This window comes from Parasteatoda tepidariorum, chromosome 2 (genome assembly GCF_982258835.1).
Source record: "Parasteatoda tepidariorum strain Cologne lab strain chromosome 2, Ptep-v5.0, whole genome shotgun sequence".
Classification (NCBI taxonomy): Eukaryota; Metazoa; Arthropoda; class Arachnida; order Araneae; family Theridiidae; genus Parasteatoda; species Parasteatoda tepidariorum.
Window position 1 is genome coordinate 6438846 of NC_141756.1, and position 18133 is coordinate 6456978.

At 31.9% G+C, this 18133-nt stretch overlaps 2 protein-coding genes across 10 annotated transcripts in view; one reads left to right on the forward strand and one right to left on the reverse strand.

Moving 5' to 3' along the window:
* LOC107442223 (endoplasmic reticulum-Golgi intermediate compartment protein 1) overlaps positions 1-3247 on the reverse strand; it is an 86426-nt gene extending 83179 nt beyond the window's left edge. For 4 of the 9 annotated variants that reach the window (XM_016055727.5, XM_071177083.2, XM_016055725.5 and 1 more), the window contains exon 1: positions 2638-2826. In XM_016055727.5, the coding sequence (XP_015911213.1) occupies positions 2638-2657 (20 nt within the window). In that variant the 5' untranslated portion in view covers positions 2658-2826. The other 5 variants (XM_071177081.2, XM_043056113.3, XM_071177079.2 and 2 more) reach the window with 5 other exon arrangements.
* Positions 3248-3367: 120 nt separating this feature from the next.
* Positions 3368-18133, forward strand: part of LOC107442224 (dual specificity protein phosphatase 1) — a 32620-nt gene continuing 17854 nt past the window's right edge. The window contains exon 1 of the mRNA XM_016055728.5: positions 3368-3912. Coding sequence (XP_015911214.1) covers positions 3447-3912 — 466 coding nt within the window. The 5' untranslated portion in view covers positions 3368-3446. The remainder of the gene's footprint in view (positions 3913-18133) is intronic.

An 18133-nucleotide genomic window follows, 5' to 3' on the forward strand; every position in this document is an offset into this window, starting at 1 on the left:
CAAGCAGAAATCAACTGTCGCTGTGTGACTTCTGACCACGCCTTTTGAATGATACGAATAGCTTCAAGAATGTCAAATTTTTCTTTCCAAAACTTTTTTAAAGTCATTGTTGAGGAGAATTGGCTTGCTTCAAAACAACAAAACAGCACGCGAGTGTACAATTTCTTGAAAGCCGCAATTACCTCCTGATTCGCTGATCATGGCTGTATCAGCGAAGTCGTATTCGGAGGTAAAAACTGAACTGTCAACCAGGGAAAGTCTGTCAGCAAATTATCTTCAAGATCCTTTGGGTGTCCTGGTGCAGTGTAAGCAACATAATTCAGGGGAGATGAGAATTGATTTTTAGTCCGTTTCTCATATTTTACGTATTTTTACGGCAGTAGCGCGTCATCGGCACCTTTGTATTTTATAGTCTGCACTGTCTGAAAAAATTAAGAATTCGCTTAATTTATTCACCATGTCAGCAAATCCATTCGCCCATAACTTATCAGCTGTCAGAAAATATTGTTATTCATATTGAAACTAAAGTATTCAAATGTGTATTGATTTTAGTCATAATAATAATTATTGAATGATCTTTAAATTCATTGTTAATTCAAGTTTCATTTGGTAATTATTAATACTAAGCATGCTTTAAACATTTCTCCTTTCAGTGATCTTATTTTGTATACAAAATGATAACAAATGTTAAATATAAATTTTTTTCGTTGTTCGAACACAAAAATCTTTCTTGAAAGTGTTCATTATCCGAACACACAAATCTTTTGTGAAAGTGTTCGTTAACCGATCACCCACTGTAGTTCCTTCAATTTCTCATTAAACAAAAAGAAAATGGAAAAAAAAAAAATTCTTTAATCTTCTAAATTTCTGCAATTAAATTTTTAATTCTTAACTTTTCAGAATTTAAGACTAAAATGATTCATGAAAATTCTATTTAATTACCTGAAATAGTCAGGGTGATTTTTTAGAGGTATTTTAATTATTGAGGGGATATACACTATCGACGAGTTTGAGCTTGCCCGTGGAGGTCCGAGCTCGTCTGAGTTCAAAGAATTTTAATCTGAGCGTGAAATGAGATAAACAGGATTTTTTTTAGGGCCGTTGGATAATAGCAAAATTTTGTAGAATAAACTATAATTATAAAAAATTATTATTATAAAAAAAAAATATTTTTATCACTAATATGTAATTACACAAATTGTAAGGTGAAATATCTAGAATTGAATGTGGAAGATAAATGTCAAAGAGGAAGTTTTGTTTTTGTCTGTAAGATTCCTTATCAGAAACCACCTTCGTAAACCATAAAGTTTAGGAATTTATTTTTTTCATCAATTGCATTATGTAAGAATGTGTTTTTCAGTACAGTAAACACTTTATTAAATAAAAATAAACATTCCTTTCATAAAATATTAAGGGTAGTATTTAAAAGCAGAATTAGTTTTATATCATCTATTATTTCCTGAGAATTATTAATGATTAAAATTTACTGTTCCAGAATATTTTGTTTTAACTTAGTCTGTTATTATTTTGGAAGCTCCTGCTAAAGTGTATGAAAATTTTATCATGGGTCTAAAGTCTGCTTGAGGCCAGAACCTTTTTTCAGTAAATAAGAACGAGACCAAATTTAGGCCTAGGTTGAGCCTATCTCATCTCTAACATATATCCACCATTTACGTAGTAAATATTTAAAAAAAATGATAATTCAATGCAATATTCATTTTCCACACTAGATAGTCCATTTTATATTTATAAAGGAGATTTGAATAAAGAAATTGTAGTCACACGTTGAATGCAACAGATTAAAATAAGTTAAAGGAGCATTACAAAATGAGGAAAGCTGCTTTCATTCATAAAACGCTAAAACCTTTTTTTAATAATAATGAACAGAATAATGTTAACAAGATTCAGAGCAAATATTTTGTGTTGATTCTTTAGAAGTACTAAATGTAATTTCATTTTATTTACTCTTGCACTGAGGCTTCAATGTTTCAACACTTAAATTACTGAGTCAGGATCATTGAATAACTGTACCATTCATTTTCTATTCAGCTTTTAAAAAAACTGCACATCTGTAACTCAGATTAAATGTAAAAAACTTCTAAAATGTTAATGACACTCTAATATTGGTGCTAATAACATTTTTAATTATAAAACAAACATGTTATTTGAAACTAAAAACAATACTTTCTTTACGAAATATCATAATAGTTGTACATCATTAATGCTCGGCATAATGGTTTAATTTTTAATGCGCCATATTTATAGTAAACAGAATGGAACACTCAAGGCAAAAAAGTATAAATTATAATTATTTAGAAATGTCTACTGTGATAAGTTAAAAGATAATAGCTACAAATAAAAAAAAGGATAAATAAAAGCAATTTTCGTACCGGCAATATGTTACTAAATTTATTAAAAGAATAACCATCAAAATACTAATAATTTAGACAAATTTATGAAATTTTTCTCATACTGAAAGGAATGAGAATCAAAAATAAATAAAGCAAGATAATTAAGGCTAATATTCACATACAATAACTAAAAATTCTTTTTAAATTATGTAAACAAACTCTTAACCCTAACGCGAAAAAGCCGGTAGGTCGAGTACATGACTAGAAGTAAAAGCTATTTATTTACCTTCTCACATCAAAAGCCATATTTAAAATAGATATATAAAAGTTTATAAAATTATTTTAAGAGAATCGATTTTGCAATAAAATTTATAATATTGTTTTTATAATTTTTGGATATTGACACTTCAAAATCGTCTGCTGCCTGGTTTCGAAACAAAACATTAGCTCCGGGCTCACCACGTTCCTCCCGACGTGCAGAGTATTCATTGGCTTATTCTAAATTTAATTGCAATCGATTCGAAACATACATAAAAGATACTTTAAATAAAAAATATAAATTTTAGTTAGTTGCAATTTACAAAATAAAAGTGATTAATAAAACACAATACAAATGTATTTACATCAGCACAACCAATCAAAATTAATGTTTACACCTACGACTGGTATCCATTGATTGAAACGTGTGATGTATTCCTCCGCCATTGAAAACTCCTCAAAATTATAATAAAATTATTCTTACATTAAATTTAACATATCATATCCTTTCCTTTAATGTGTCTTTTATCTGTTTAGATGATTTTAAAATGTATTTGAGTATTTTAAAGTTTTTATGTTGCAAAAGAAAGTGTGCCTCTCACTTACCGCGTAGACTTACACATGAGTGATGCGTGCTACGGAGGTCTCATTCATAACTTGTGCTATTTCCATTTCATAACTAGTATCCTTGTTTGTAGTAGCAGCGTGAGGAGTGTTTGTAATAAGCAACGTATTCAAAGCAATGTTTTGGCTCCGCTGCATTGGATTTTGTGCCCTTTTTTAACGTTTATAGAGCTTTTTAGCAGAGAGCTTATTATTATTCTTTAATTTTTTTTGATGCCTACCCTCAGTGGACAAACGAGGCGCTCGCGGCAGCCCCATCATTTTTTGGCGGGAAATATGTATGGAATTTCGCCCGAACAACTTCGAGCTTACGTGAACGTCAATGATGAAAACACGGATGATAGCAACGTGGGCAGCCTAAAGCACCGCGTGCTTGTGTTGGACTGTCGGTCATTTGTGGCATTCAACAGTGGACACATTATTGACGCAGTAAATGTTCATTGTCCGGCTATACTTAGAAGACGGTGCGGTGGACGTTTGCCGCTAAGGACTATAATTCCAAACAGTAATATCCGGTCCTCAATATCAAACAATCACTGTTTTCCTATTGTACTTTATGACGATTTCGGACAGAATGTAAAAAATTTAAGTGATTTGACTGGCGATGAGTCTACGGCTGCATTTGTGGCTAAGTGCTTACGCAACGAAGCAAATTTACAAACAATATACTACTTGGAAGGTAAATATTTTTTTATTAATTTTGATTATTTGAAAACAGTATTTTAATATTTCTTCATGGCTTTTAAGTTGTAGTAAATTTCCTGGTTTATTTTAGTATCATTGTAGATTTATGCATGAATATTTGAAATGAGCCTCTTCAAATTTGATAATACAAAACTTAGTAATATTTTTTTTAAAATTACAATTTATGTACATATAAACAATTGATATTATTATCTAATTCCATATCCTAAATCTATCTTAGGTAATATTGTTTCACGTTGTCGTTGTGTTTTAATTTTGTCAACAGAATCAATGACACCATGTTTTAATTTCGTTTAAATGCTAAGCCCATAATCGATAGTAACGCACCCAGTACTTTTTACGACCCAGTAACGCACTTCACTACTTTTGTTTCGTTTACAAGGATTTCCTTCTATACTAGTTTAAGAATGAATTGATTTAAAGAAATTCTATTCTTAGCGAAATTCTTTCTTTTGGTATTTCATATTAGGTTTTAAAAAAGTCTCATTGAGTCATGCTAAGTACTACACCTCCCCAGGGCTAAATATGGGTGCTAGCATTTTATCAGGCATGTTAAATTATTAAGAGATGAAATAATAAATACTAACAGTAGTCATAATCTAAGTTGCTGTGTATTGCAAGATAAATTTGAAATTTCATGCAATAGTACATCATATTTAGGTCACTAGCCTCACACTTTTATCCCTTAAAATACATCTGCGAAGTTCGTATGTGTATAATAATAAATGTTGAAGTGTTGTTTATTGACAAATCTAACGAATTCCCCCCCCCCCCCCACTGAATGTTCCATCCGCAAATCTGCATTGGGTTGATCTTCGAAAACACACTAAGTCGAGAAGGTTTCAATATTTAATTTTACTATGCTAACTGTCTTTAATTTTTGTTAAGTTTAAAGCTAATCTATGTATTTTATTTTTATTACATATTGTTCAATAGCAATAGAAATTCTAAATGTATAAATTATTGCTTAGTTTGATATTTATTAACTCTTCATCACAAAACTTTGTGTTACTCTGTAGCTAATGCGTTACTTAGTAGCTTGGACAACGAATAAAAAATAAGTATTAGTGTTAACGATAGTATTCTAACTTCGCTGTGACATTTTTTAGTTGTCCTGGATTTAAAATGTGAGCGTTGCCAATGTATGTTTACATTTTAATACAAAATTTTTTATATGTTATTGTGTACTAATTTAACGTTTAGCGAATCGCCTGAATTAAAAAAAGAAAATTTATGGATTTATAATCTTTTTACAAATAGTTTGCAAAAGTTTTCGCAGTCTCACGATTTTCATTTGATAGAGGATCACAGTAACAACGCATGTTCTTTGACTTCACCTGTGTTGGTATCGACGGAAAGCCCACCGTACGCAATTCACCTTTTATTCTAATTTTTTTGAAAGATCGTGCGTCTAGCAGCTGCAGAATTATGAATAAAAGCGAGGTGATAAGTCGGGAGGGGGGCATAAGTAAGGATGTCACGCGCAAGGCACGCCTGTGATTTTTTTATTGCTTTGCTTATTTTCTTCAGGGGCTGAGGGGGAAGAAAGAATATTATAAAAAAATTCTTCTATTCTTGTAGTTCTTTTTCCTTAGTATCTTCGGAAGAGAAAAAAATGGTGGAAGCACGTTTTATGACGGAAACTTGGTGTAGAGGTATCCACAATAAGTTTTGTTTTGAATGCGTTTCCTCGCGATCCCCAGGGTTTTTAATTCGTTTTTATCAGGAGGATTGGTTAAGGTTACGAAGGTGGGGATAAATATGTCGGATATTATGTGTGGAAGAGGGGTTGGCAAAAGTACGAGGGAATTTTGTAGGAAATCGCAGATGTGGTCCACTTCCCTTTGTCGTTAGCAATTGAATGTTTCCGTACTTTATCTTGGATTAATGTGATTATGATTTCTATTTTTCCTTGATACTTGAGCAATTAATGATCGTTAAATTCGTTAAGATTACGAGGCGTTGTGTGAAAGGCTTTAGATATAAATTGTTTTCCGGCATAGAGTTAATCTGAAATTACATTTTTTAGAGCGGGGTTGCAGTACGATATGGGAATTTTTTTAAAAAATTTGCTTGATCGCTTTTCGAGTTTTCAACTGGTCAAACTTAATAATTTTTTTTTTTGACAATTTTTTTGTCCCGTGCTTGACTCTTGTCCAAGAAGAAAGTGTAAATTTGTTTAAACCTGGAATATCTCAGTACCAAATGTTGCAGTTATTTAATGATCTTAGAATACCTGCGCTTGAATTATATTTAATTACCCCACCGAAATTTGTCAGTACAACTATGGCGTACACGAGGTTAAATGTGCCCCCCACATGATATATAATTGTACCTTATCTTACTAAAAATATATCAAATTATAATATGAAACAAAAACACTGGAGAGGCTTACGGATATTAATATGGGATAAACAAGAGAATTGAATTGAAACATTGACTATACTTATCACATTGAAATGAAAAATTTATCTTAAAAATATAAGAATTACTCTCTATCTACGATAGTATTTAAAGTTAAGGGCTAATTTATTTTATAACCGACCCAACTATGAGTTTATGGCCATTAATGTTCAACTCCGTTTCCTTGTTATTTTGAACCAAACCCAGAAGACAAGGGAACTCCTGTGATTAGATTAATTAGCCTTCGTGGAAGACTTTTTGGTAAAACTAACCAGCATTTGCGTTGCATGGGGATGAAACCCATGAAGACATCGCATGGTTAGCCTAACTGAAAATGTATTGTTATTCATCATGAATGTAAAGTAAGTAGCGAGCTATAGTTCCAGTCCAGCTGGTAACTCTAATGCAAAAATTTCATGCCTTATCCTGGGCCTGACTATATCGGCTATCTAAGGCAGCAGTTCCAAATATTTTTGGCAATGGAATCCTAATTAACGCTTTTTTTCGAAGTTCTGTCGCCAAGGAAAATAGTCATACCTTAAGTGCCTTAACACTTGAAACAATGCGATAATTTTAAACTATATAATATTGTTTTGAATTGTCTGGGCTTTAGAACAGAAAAGTAACTTAAATATTTTAAGTTATTTAACTTTTTAAAAATAGCCAATCCGGCAACATTTTTCCACCTAGATTGAAAATTATCAAAATCACTGCTTTATTCTTAGTTTTTGCAAATTTTTATGATCCCAAGTAATGCAGCATTGAAGTAAGTTTTTAAATATTAAGAGATTAGACCACAAACGCTTTTCATTTTCTCGAAACTGGCTTTTCTCTATACTGATGTTTTGCGCCATTTTCAAAATAAACATGAACTGCTCAGGCTTTAGATAAGCTATACTTGACCTAACAGTCATCATAATTAACAGTTGCAAACTCACAGCAGTTATGACATATTATTCGCAAAAAAGCATTTTATATTACGACGGAGCCTTCGAAAAAAAGTCTTAATTGACCTTTTAGCGGAACACCTACGTTGTAATTATTGTGAACATTTTAACCGAAAAAAAAGTAATTTTGGTAATTCCTTTACAGGGGTCTGTTTAGAAGAAATTTGGGTCCGTTAACGGACCCTTCACAAAATATCATTTAATAAAAACGGACCCTTCACAAAATATTTTAACTTAAAAACGGACCCTTCACAAAATATTTTAACTTAAAAACGGACCCTTCACAAAATGATTTTTCTTTTAATCGGACCCTTCCCAAATTTGTTTATCTTCATTATTATTTTGTTAATCGAATAAACACTTTCCAGGGCAGAAAACAAGAAAGATGTAAACGAATTAAGTTTTGTCTTCTGCAGACGATTCTTCCATTATTCGTCCGAAATTAATATTCAGCGTTCAGCAGTATAGGCTAAATACCAAATATTTGTCTGTTGCATCTCTAATTTAGAAGCAGCAATTGTTGTTAATTTTTTAAAATTTAATTTTTTTAATTATAATTTTACAGTTGAGCATAATCTTGTATGTCTTTACAATTTAAAAACTCTTTGAAATTTTTTTTTTTTTTTTTTTTTGCAATAACGGACCCTATTTGCACAAATTCATAAAAGCGGACCCTGGTTGAAGGAATGTGAGTAATTTTTTCACAATTTCACGAAAAACGGACCTTTTACAAAATGTCTGGACAGACCCCTGCTTTAAAAATATATAACGGAAAACTTTTTTTTCCATTGTTTTATCAATACTAATCTTAACCGTTAAGTTCACAAGTATGGAGCGAAATTTAGTGAAAGTTGAAAAGTATAAAATAATCTGAATTGTGGTTTTGGTTAGTTTTACTATCAATGATAATAGTTATTACAGGAACATAAATTTTTTAGTGTAGATTTTGTTCTTATGATTTCCAATTGAAAAGTTTGAGAAATTCATAAGTGCATATCATAGACAATTTATTTAATATATAGGTAGGAAAAATGTAAATATATTTTTTTTTTAATTTTGCTAGTTTCTTTTACTGGGATTTTACTTATTCAATTCTTTGGTTATTATAAAATTATTTAACTATTGTATTACTAATTGGGTGTAAATGTAATTGCAGGTCTTAAGGTACAATCTGCTAAAAAAATTATAACTCACGGAACCCACAAGTTCCGCGGAACAACTTTTAGGAACCGCTGCTCTAAGGAATTTTTTTTTTTTGTAGCGCTAAATTTCGTTGTGAATATTTTTAGTTCAACCGGTGTTGCACTTCAATAAATAGTAAATTTCTTGCAGTGTTCTCTTGAGAAGAAGATGCGTTCGGGAAAATAAAAGGTCACTCGCGAGCATATTTGTGCATAAAAAGGAAGTGAAAATACACTTCCTCTTTACTTCACGCTCGTTACCCGCACTCGCCAACCGTGAATTTTCTTTTTTTGGCAAAAAGAAAAAGAACAAATTTCTGTGTGACTATTATCCTTTGAGCATGAAAATAGTTTTCTTTGTCGCAAACGTAATGTTTCTCTCGTACGTGCTCCTTATTTTATTTATCAACAAATGCCTTTTTTCGCTTCCTTGTCGATTTCCAAGTTCCTAGTGGGGTGAGATGAACTCTTATCGCTGCAATGTTATCGTTGCATTTGTTTTTCGCCATTTTGATGTGTGTAGTGTCAACATGATTAAATACGGCGTTTATCTTCCTACAAAACAAGGGGTGTACAACCTATGAACAGCAAACCGAAAAAGACTTTTAATTTGGCTCCCGAACCTGTTTTAATATAGTAATTCTAACATAAAAGTAAAAAGATGCGGAGCATTCTTTTTAGCCAAGCTCTGTGATAGCTACTGATCAGTTTATTTGCCCTTCTTAAAGTAGCAAAATGTTACTATTAATTTGATTGTTAAAGTTGTGTTCATGCAATGGGTTTAGTGTTTTGCATTGAAATACCATTACTTAAATTTGGAAGTAAACTAAAGAAGAAAAAAAACTCATCCAATTTGATAACTAGAAAATAAATTATTTCAAGATTACAGCAAACATCAAATTTATCTATTGTGTTATTTAACGAAATTTGCTTTCGAACTAATTTTAGGTCAAGTGTAAGTAATACAACAGCATATCTTAATAAAATCCCAATGAAATTTCTGTACCCTGTACGCAAGTATTAAACGAGAAGGACGGCCGTTAGCGCGTTCAAATTTATGCGTAACTCTCCTATTTCGATACTTCTCTCATGGGCTACCAAGGGTCTGTTTAGAAGAAATTTGAGTCCGTTAACGGACCCTTCACAATATATTTTCATAAAAACGGATCCTTCACAAAGTATTTAAACTTAAGCAAATCTGTAAATGTTCCGTTTTTATCTTCAATATTGCGTTGTTAATTGAATAAACCCTTCCCAGGACAGAAAACAAGAAAGATGGATGTAAACGAATTAAGTTTTGTCTTCGGCACACGCTTCTTCTTTTATTCGTCCGAAATGAATATTCTGCGTTCAGCAGTATAGGCTAAATACCAAATATTTATGTTGCATCTCTAATTTAAAAGCAGGAACTGCTGTTTATTTTTGAAAATTAAATTTTTTTATTATTTTACAGTGTTGAGCATAATCTTGTATCTATTTACGATTTAAAAACTCCTTGAAAAAGTTTTTTGCAATAACCGGACGCTATTTGCACAAATTCATAAAAGCAGGAACCTGGTTGAAAGAATGTGAGTAATTTTTTTCACAAAAACCGGACAGACTCCTGGAACTAATTCGGCCTGTTTTCGTAGCCATGGATCTGAGTTAGGTAAAACTGTTCGGTCTAAAGAGACTTGCTTAAAAAAAACTGTTCTATATGATATAAAACACTAATGCGCATATTGTTCTAAAAGAAAAGCTATGAAATCGGAACTGCGAAAGCGGTCCCGGGGGTTGGCGAGCAGGCGGTGGAGTCCTCTGGCTTGATTAAATTTTTATATATATTTATTATATGCACTGGAGCAAAAGACTAATTTGTGACGCTTTCATATACTTTCAAGCTGGATCTAAGTGCGCCCCGCATTTTTATAATGACAACATTGTTAATGTTTGTCACCCCCTCCCAACCATGCAGTTGGTGGATTTTGTAGCCCGCTAACCTTAAATAGTTGTGCATAAGACAGTTTTTTTTTTCCTTCCTAATTTTCCTGAAAGTTCATAACGTTTGTTACAAGGCGTATATATTAAAAATGTCTAGTTTTGGGTATCGACCACTACACCTAGTATCAGGGGTAGATATTAAAGTGTAATCATTCATCCCACGAAACATAAGGCTGAAAGATGCAGCTGTACACATTTTCACTAGTACTTTTTAATTTTTTTTCATCATTTTTACTATAAAGAAAGTTAATTTAAATTAAAAACTATTATACAGAAGGTGTCTTAACATTCACGATTATAACGAAATAGGCTATGATGTGTCAAGATCGAAACAGCACAAAATTTACATCGATTGATAGTCGAAACGATTAATCATCACTAATTTTATGCCTAGTCTAATATGAGTGGTCCATCGTCAATTCCGTGCCCTGCAGTATACCCGCAGAAGCATAGAATTTCTGGAAAAAAATCAAACTTATCAAAGAAATTTTTGAATTATTGTCAAAGACAACAAAACTTATTTAGTACCTCGTAAATACTGTTTAATCCAATATGCCCGATAAAAGAAAGATTTAGCACTTCCACATAACATCCCGCGTGTGCACGTAGGTACGTCTGCGTTGCACTCAATTTACTCAGAATATACGTGCGGAATGCTACATGAAAGTTCCAATATCACTCGTACGCGTATCATTTACGTTTGCCCTAGTTTAGCGGCTTCTGACTTAACCCTAAGATAACCCTAACCCTTTATTTTAAAACCGCTTTCTTTTCAGAATTGCAGCGCCGCCTCTCATAAAGACACGTCTTTATTTTGTTTTATAGTCCTGTTATTTTAAGCAGTTTAAAGAGAAACTTATTTTTATTAAAATCTAGAATTAGAACACCAGTCCTTGCATTAAAAGTGGACGTTCAGTCATTCTTGTCAAACAGTTCCTTTTTAAGAATTAATTGTTCTCTAAAATCGAGTGATTTCCTCCTTGTGAATTAATAGTTGCGATCAACTGAGATTTATTTATAATTGATCGTTAGGGTTGTCCTTCAGAGGAGAATTTCCGACCACCCACGCATTTTGATGCTATTGATCCATTTCAAAATGTCTCCAGCGAGCCTTTTTGACGAGAACGTTGTCAGGACTACTGTTTGTTTTGAGGTATATTTAATGCAAAAAAAAGCTGATTTTTGTGGTCACATAGTTACAATTATAGCTACAATTTGTTTTAATAAAAAAAAAACTGTAAACTTCTTGAATGATTAAAATTTTGATTTGGTGTTATCATCAGAATGTTTGGTTAGCATTCTGCGAAAAATATGTTTAAAAAAATTAAAGTTGGCCTTTGATCATAAAACATTCGTTCCTTAGACTAGGTTTCAGCAAATTATTCGAAATCTGTGTTCTCTTACATCTTCAAAAATTCTTCATCTTCAAAAATTACTATGATTTATTTTTCTGAAAATTTTAAGTATTTCTCCTGAGATACATTAAGGATATATAAAAAAAATTAATTATAGGATGTTTACAACTATCATTCTTAGAGAAATTTGGTTACTGTTTTATCGTAATTAGACTCCTCGCAATTCTTCTAAATAACCTAGTAAACTTCTTAAACTCAGAATTTTAAAGCAAAAACTCCGCTCAGAGACTTAATTTTTATTCCTTCTACCATAAAAACTGAATTTTTGTTTTCGCTCATTCACAAAATTGAAGATTTCAGTTTCACTAGAATCAATCTCTCACTAAGTTTCAAATAATTGGTCAAGAGTATCACTGATTTAAATTTAGTTACGTCTTCCCCCGTACACCTATTTATTAAAAGAAATATAGAGGTTTACTGTTGAAGGCATAAATGTAGGCAATGCAATGTTTCAGTTTATTGGGAAAATTTCTACAGTACCTATCTGAAAACACATCTTAAAGTGCAAAAGGACGCTTTTTAGAAAAGAGTAGAGTAGCCTATGGATAATGAAAGGGCTGCCATTGGCGATTTATTTTGACAATCTATTGGCAAAAGCTACTAATTTACTATCTGCTTCGAAAAATCTACTTTTACCAAATCGTTATTTTATTTCACTCGACGTGGTACATCTAGGGATTGTTTATGTAGCAAAGAACTATGACATATCATGCAAATTTTCCTTTTCAATCAAATATGCAAATTTTAGAATTTATAAAACATTTTCAGCAGGTTGAGTTTACGGTTTTTGTTTTTAAAATTAGCTTATTGTATTTACATTATAAAGTTTAAATGTCAAATAATATGCCTTATTTGGATAATTTTTATCATTAATGTATAAATACTGTTTAGGCTAAAGAGTGGAATTTTTATTCCCTTGGCAACTATTTTGGGAACTATTTTTAATGTCTGAAACAATTAAAGATACTATTTTTGTTGTGTTTACGCCTGTGGCTGTCCTGTACTGGTATAATTAGTGAATTTATAATGAAACATTTACAGTTTTAAAAAAATGCATTTTCGAAGCCTATGAAGTTATATTTTCGAAACAGCGTTTTAGATTATTGAATGATGAGCTAACAATATCTATAAGCTTTGATATTTGTATCTCAAACAAAAGGCATCAGACAAAATGCATTGGATATTATCTGCGAACTTTTTCCAATTCAAAATTTAGTCTCTAATTTAAAGTTAATGAAGAGTATTGTTCATTTCTAAGCGAGCCCTTCATGGTGTACAGGCTAAATGGAGAATGATTCTGTTATCTTCCTATCTACCCAATTTCTTTGTCGCCATCTGTTACGATAACAATTGCAAATTAGCGATTTCTTTCCGTCCGTGACAAATGCATTGTTTGGAGTATTAGTGACGTCTGATGCTTTACAAAATTTTAATTCCTTTAATGACTCCTAACCATTCAGGAGATCAATTTGGAGATAGTGCTACGGTAGATGAATATTCAGATTAGTTTAATTCATGATTAACTGCGAATTGTTTGGTTCAATTGTTGTAATTATTTTGCGATGGGAGTGCCATCTGTGGACTAACGACAGATGAACAAGAGAAAATTTCTATGTGGAGTTAAAACAGCAAGTTTGGCAATCTCAACTGCTCGGAGATGAATAATTCGTTTTTGGCAATTTTTTGCAAGAATATAAAACCGCATAATAAAGATTTCGGCCGAAAGAATAAGATTTTGCGGTGAAATTTAATTCAAAAGCGTAAGATATCATCAGACTTTTAGATTATCAATTGTGCATAGATTGGTTTTTACATAAATGAATCTTTCATTTACAATCAAGTTTTTTCGTTGATTTTATATTTAACCTATACATATATCAGAAGCAAGTGAATCAGAGCAAAATAAACTTCTTTTAGAGGCTATTATACATTGGTTGAATGTTATTACTTTTACCGTCCTCAGTTACTGATATGACAATTATGTAATTTTCACAATTATTTGACGCTAGTTAAAATATGAACACACTAATATCTATATAAATTTTATCATTTTTGAGACATATTTTTCCTATCGTTACTGTAACGGCGTTACAAGCACTGAAAGAAAATGACTACCGTTTTAGTAGTATGTTAAGTTTAAGAAATAGAAAGATGGAAGGAAAAAAAAATTGCCAATCGGATTTCTCGTTTCCGTTCGGTTTCTATCATGACTTTGCACTCTACAGTATCGCTTGTAATTTTATCATCGATTTTAGTATTAGATGTCACATGTTGGATTTAAAATCTTTATTTTCTCCCCCAAGATTTATCTCATTGTTCTCATAACAATGGCACAACGAAAAGAAGTCTTGCGCAAATGGACACTGAACTAAAAAAAAAAAAGTAATCCCATTCATATTGAGCGTGTCCCATACTTCCTGTTATTACCATTGATGATATGCATTATTCCGATAATGTTTTACAGACCCAATATCGTTTATCAGGTTAAGAGCACCCTTGTGCAATGTGTGTTGATTTTACTCTTATCACTTCATTTTAGCCGTTAGTTGTGTCACAACGGCACTTGCTTTGTTAGGTTTGTTTTTACCTTTTTTATTTAGAGGTATTAGATAATACACTAGTTCGCAAAATAGGGCGTAATTTTTTTTAATAATTCTATCTGCCGATCTACGAACTTTTATGCTATCAGAAAAGTTTGTTCAACGCAACTTATTTCCATGATACGGTCCGAATTTGCTATCTTAATACGGTGTTTAATTGAACGAAGTTTCCGTTCGAGTTGAAAAGAAAAATTTGAACTATAATATATAGTTCAAAACTTTTAACAGCCAAGTTATTTGTTAATAGGACGCCATACCACGCGAAAGACTTTTCATCACTGATTCTTTCACCTCCATAACTAGACCTGAAAATTTAAAATTTCAGTAAGTAGTCTGGGACCGATAGACTCTAATAAATGAGTAGCCACTTTAAAGATCAAAATTTTGAATGGATACGATATTGGACATCTTGATCAAAATTCTGTTACCCTGTCTTTTTCTACACTTGTACTTACTTAAATCATTAAAAAATTTAAAGAAATAAAAAAAATGATGGGAAAAAGTGACCGGTTGTTTGGTTAAATTAAGTTATTCTCTCATAATTTTTTTTTTTATTTTGAAAATTTCCTTTAAGCATTTGAAACTTCGTGGCTTTGCCTGAACTCTTTTTATGTATTAGTTTTAAATTACCAATAGCGGTGAAGCAATTTTGCCAATTTCTCTTTTGGTAAAACTTCTTTAAACGTACATTTCGCGTGTTATTTTATCATGACTATATTCCCTTCATAACATTGTTCTGGGATTTACAATTGTTTACGTTATTAGCACTTTTTCAATCTTTTTCTCTCACAAATATAAGATTTACAAATGCGGAGTTTGGGCTGACCCTTGAACACTGATTTATTCTTTGCTTTTTACTGGGCTGTGGTTTTCATGATATCATCGAAAACTTAGCCATCATATTTTTCCTCAAGGATATTTTTGAGAATTTCACGTTTGTCTATAAAATTGGTTGGGCGAAACAGACCGGTGCTATAATTTCTTATAGATTTTTTACTAGTAATGTTATATTATTTAAAGTTAATGGTCACCTGAAAATTAAATTTAAAGAAAAAAAATGCTATAAGGGACGACAGTTAAATGTTGGTTTCAGTTTAAAAAGCTAAGTCGAACTTCGAAGGGACAGGATTGATCACTATAGCAAAAATTAGATGTTCTGTTCTGTATGGTATTCAATTTGGAACCATAAGTTTTGCTTGTTTTGAGTTGAGGATTTAGGTATATCCAATATTTAATTTGGCCTTTTTAATTTTTAAAACGGTAGTCAGCACTTGTTAAGTTGTGTTCTAGTTAAGGAACCGTAATATTTGAAAAATGCACAATAGTTGATAATTTATTTAATTTTGTTTTAATAATGGGCTATATCGGTATTACATTAGCTTCTCGTCACGGGAACAGTTTATTTGAAGAAACTTCGTCTTAAGTAATTAAATCTTGAGGATGTAACGCATCTTCTATTAACGTCCGCTTCGCGACCGGTGCGTGACTCCGTTCCCGTGGTCAAGAAGTGGAGATCCTTGCTATACGGCCGGACATGCTGATGACCGGACATATTCCGAAAGATTAATTTTCAAGCTTCTAAATCCAATCTTGAGTTTTCAAATTCATTAGGGACGCATTCTAATTCTAGAAGAAGCGTCTACCTGATTGAATCTCATTAGATACAAACTAATGATTTTTTTTCTATTTAATGCTGTTAGAACATTTTAAATCTCATTTAACCATAATATTTATTTCGTTGCTACTTGAATATACTTTCAAGTTTAATCACGTTGTCGTGCAAATTATTTGTGAAATTATCGTGAAATTTAAATTTAAACATGGTTTAACTTAGTATGTTAAGGATTCAATTTACACGGTATTATGGTTATGGTGCCAATATTATGGTTTGACGTGTTTATTGATGTTGTATCCGATGAATGTTTACAAATAACAGTACGCTGGATAAATAGTTAAGCGAGTGACCATAAAGTACGGAAGTTGACTACTACCTCCAGGAATACGCATTGGATCAAGAATTTAGACACGCGTATGAGATTTTCAAACGATATCTTGAATGATACCAAACTCTGCCCCAACCTATGAGGCTGGGATAACTTCTAGGGGGTTGGGACTAATTTGATGCCATTAGATAGGTTTTCGTAAGTTGTCAAACATGTTTACTCACATTTTATAGATCAGACAAGAATATATCCTTTTTAGAATTTTCATCTTGCATTTTTGTAGCTATATTTGAACCAACAATGACCTGTAGTTTAAATTTAGGTACTTTTTCCTGGACAATACATGATTGTAGTATAAAGAAAATGGGGGGGGGGGGATTGTTTGGAGGCAAGACTGAGGGACTGAGTTTGTTACACATTAAATTACATCTTTTAAAAATGTTTTGCCTGTGTAATTTTTCGGATTTATAATCCGATGCGTATTTCTAAAGATGTTTGACGTTTTCCAAACTTTTTGGTTACATATGTCTGGTCATATACTTTCAATGTCCATTGCTGTTTTTCTAATCAATTCAATGATATGAAGATTTAAAAATTTAGTCTTTCTTACTCTTTTCCTTAGAATGTTATTGGGAATTTCGCAAAAGGTCCATTTTTCTAGAATACTGAAAAATCTATTCAATATATTGGAGATTTGTTAAAATTTATTCGTGATTCTTGTGTTAAAATGAGTGATAAAAACCAATGGTCTGTTCAGTCTTTGAAACACTTTCAATGAGTTTTAGTTATAGCTTTTTAGCGTTACACAATATCGACTCAGTCATTAAAGTAAGATCTCAATTTCCAAATAAAAATAAAATGTTCTGTTGATAGATCCAATATTCTCTTAAAATGACTCGCGACTAAATGAAAACTGTTATCGCTACTTTATGAAAACCATTGTAAGTAATGCTAATTACAACTTACAATGTTTTTCATAAATTTCGCGATATAGATGTTTTAATAGAGGATTCTATCTTTATAATTACGATAACGCGGAATAAGTTCCCATTAATTGGCCATTGTGGATGTCTGGTATCGTTTAGCGGTTTTCTTTTCTTTTTATCATTTCCGCTTTTATTATCGTCATAGCCTTGAGTTTGTTCGAAACAGTCCTTAAAAATAAACTGATAAATTCTCGTTTTATCAAAGTTTGATGACAAATTGTTTACGTCAACGTAATAAACGTGAATAGTGATCGCGAATTCCGCTGAAACGTGCGGCCTACACCTGGTCAAGGCCGAACGAACGCGCACGCCGTAACGTCACTAAAGGTTAATCAATTCTAGTTTTGACATGCAACATTAGTAGTAAACCTCTCTGAAGGCAGTATTCATCATCTAGCTATGTCTGCCATAGCATGACGTACATCTATAATTGATCACAATTTTGTGTCATTCATCCCCCGGGTTCCGTGTTGTGGGTTTAACTTTTCTTGTGGCCAACTTTTGTGTGGATGTTTTTTATTTTAACGCCTAATGCAATATTTATTTTCAGAAATTGCTAAGTTTAAGGTAATTCGAATTTGTGAGGGAACAACAGTAATATTGCTCATAGTTTTAACATTTCGTTTCTCTAGCATTAAATTTTATGACTATTAGTTAATCGACTGAAAAAAGCATTTTTAACTTCCCAATTTTTGTTATAATATAATGATCGTTACAGCATATTTATTCTCTATCAGAGC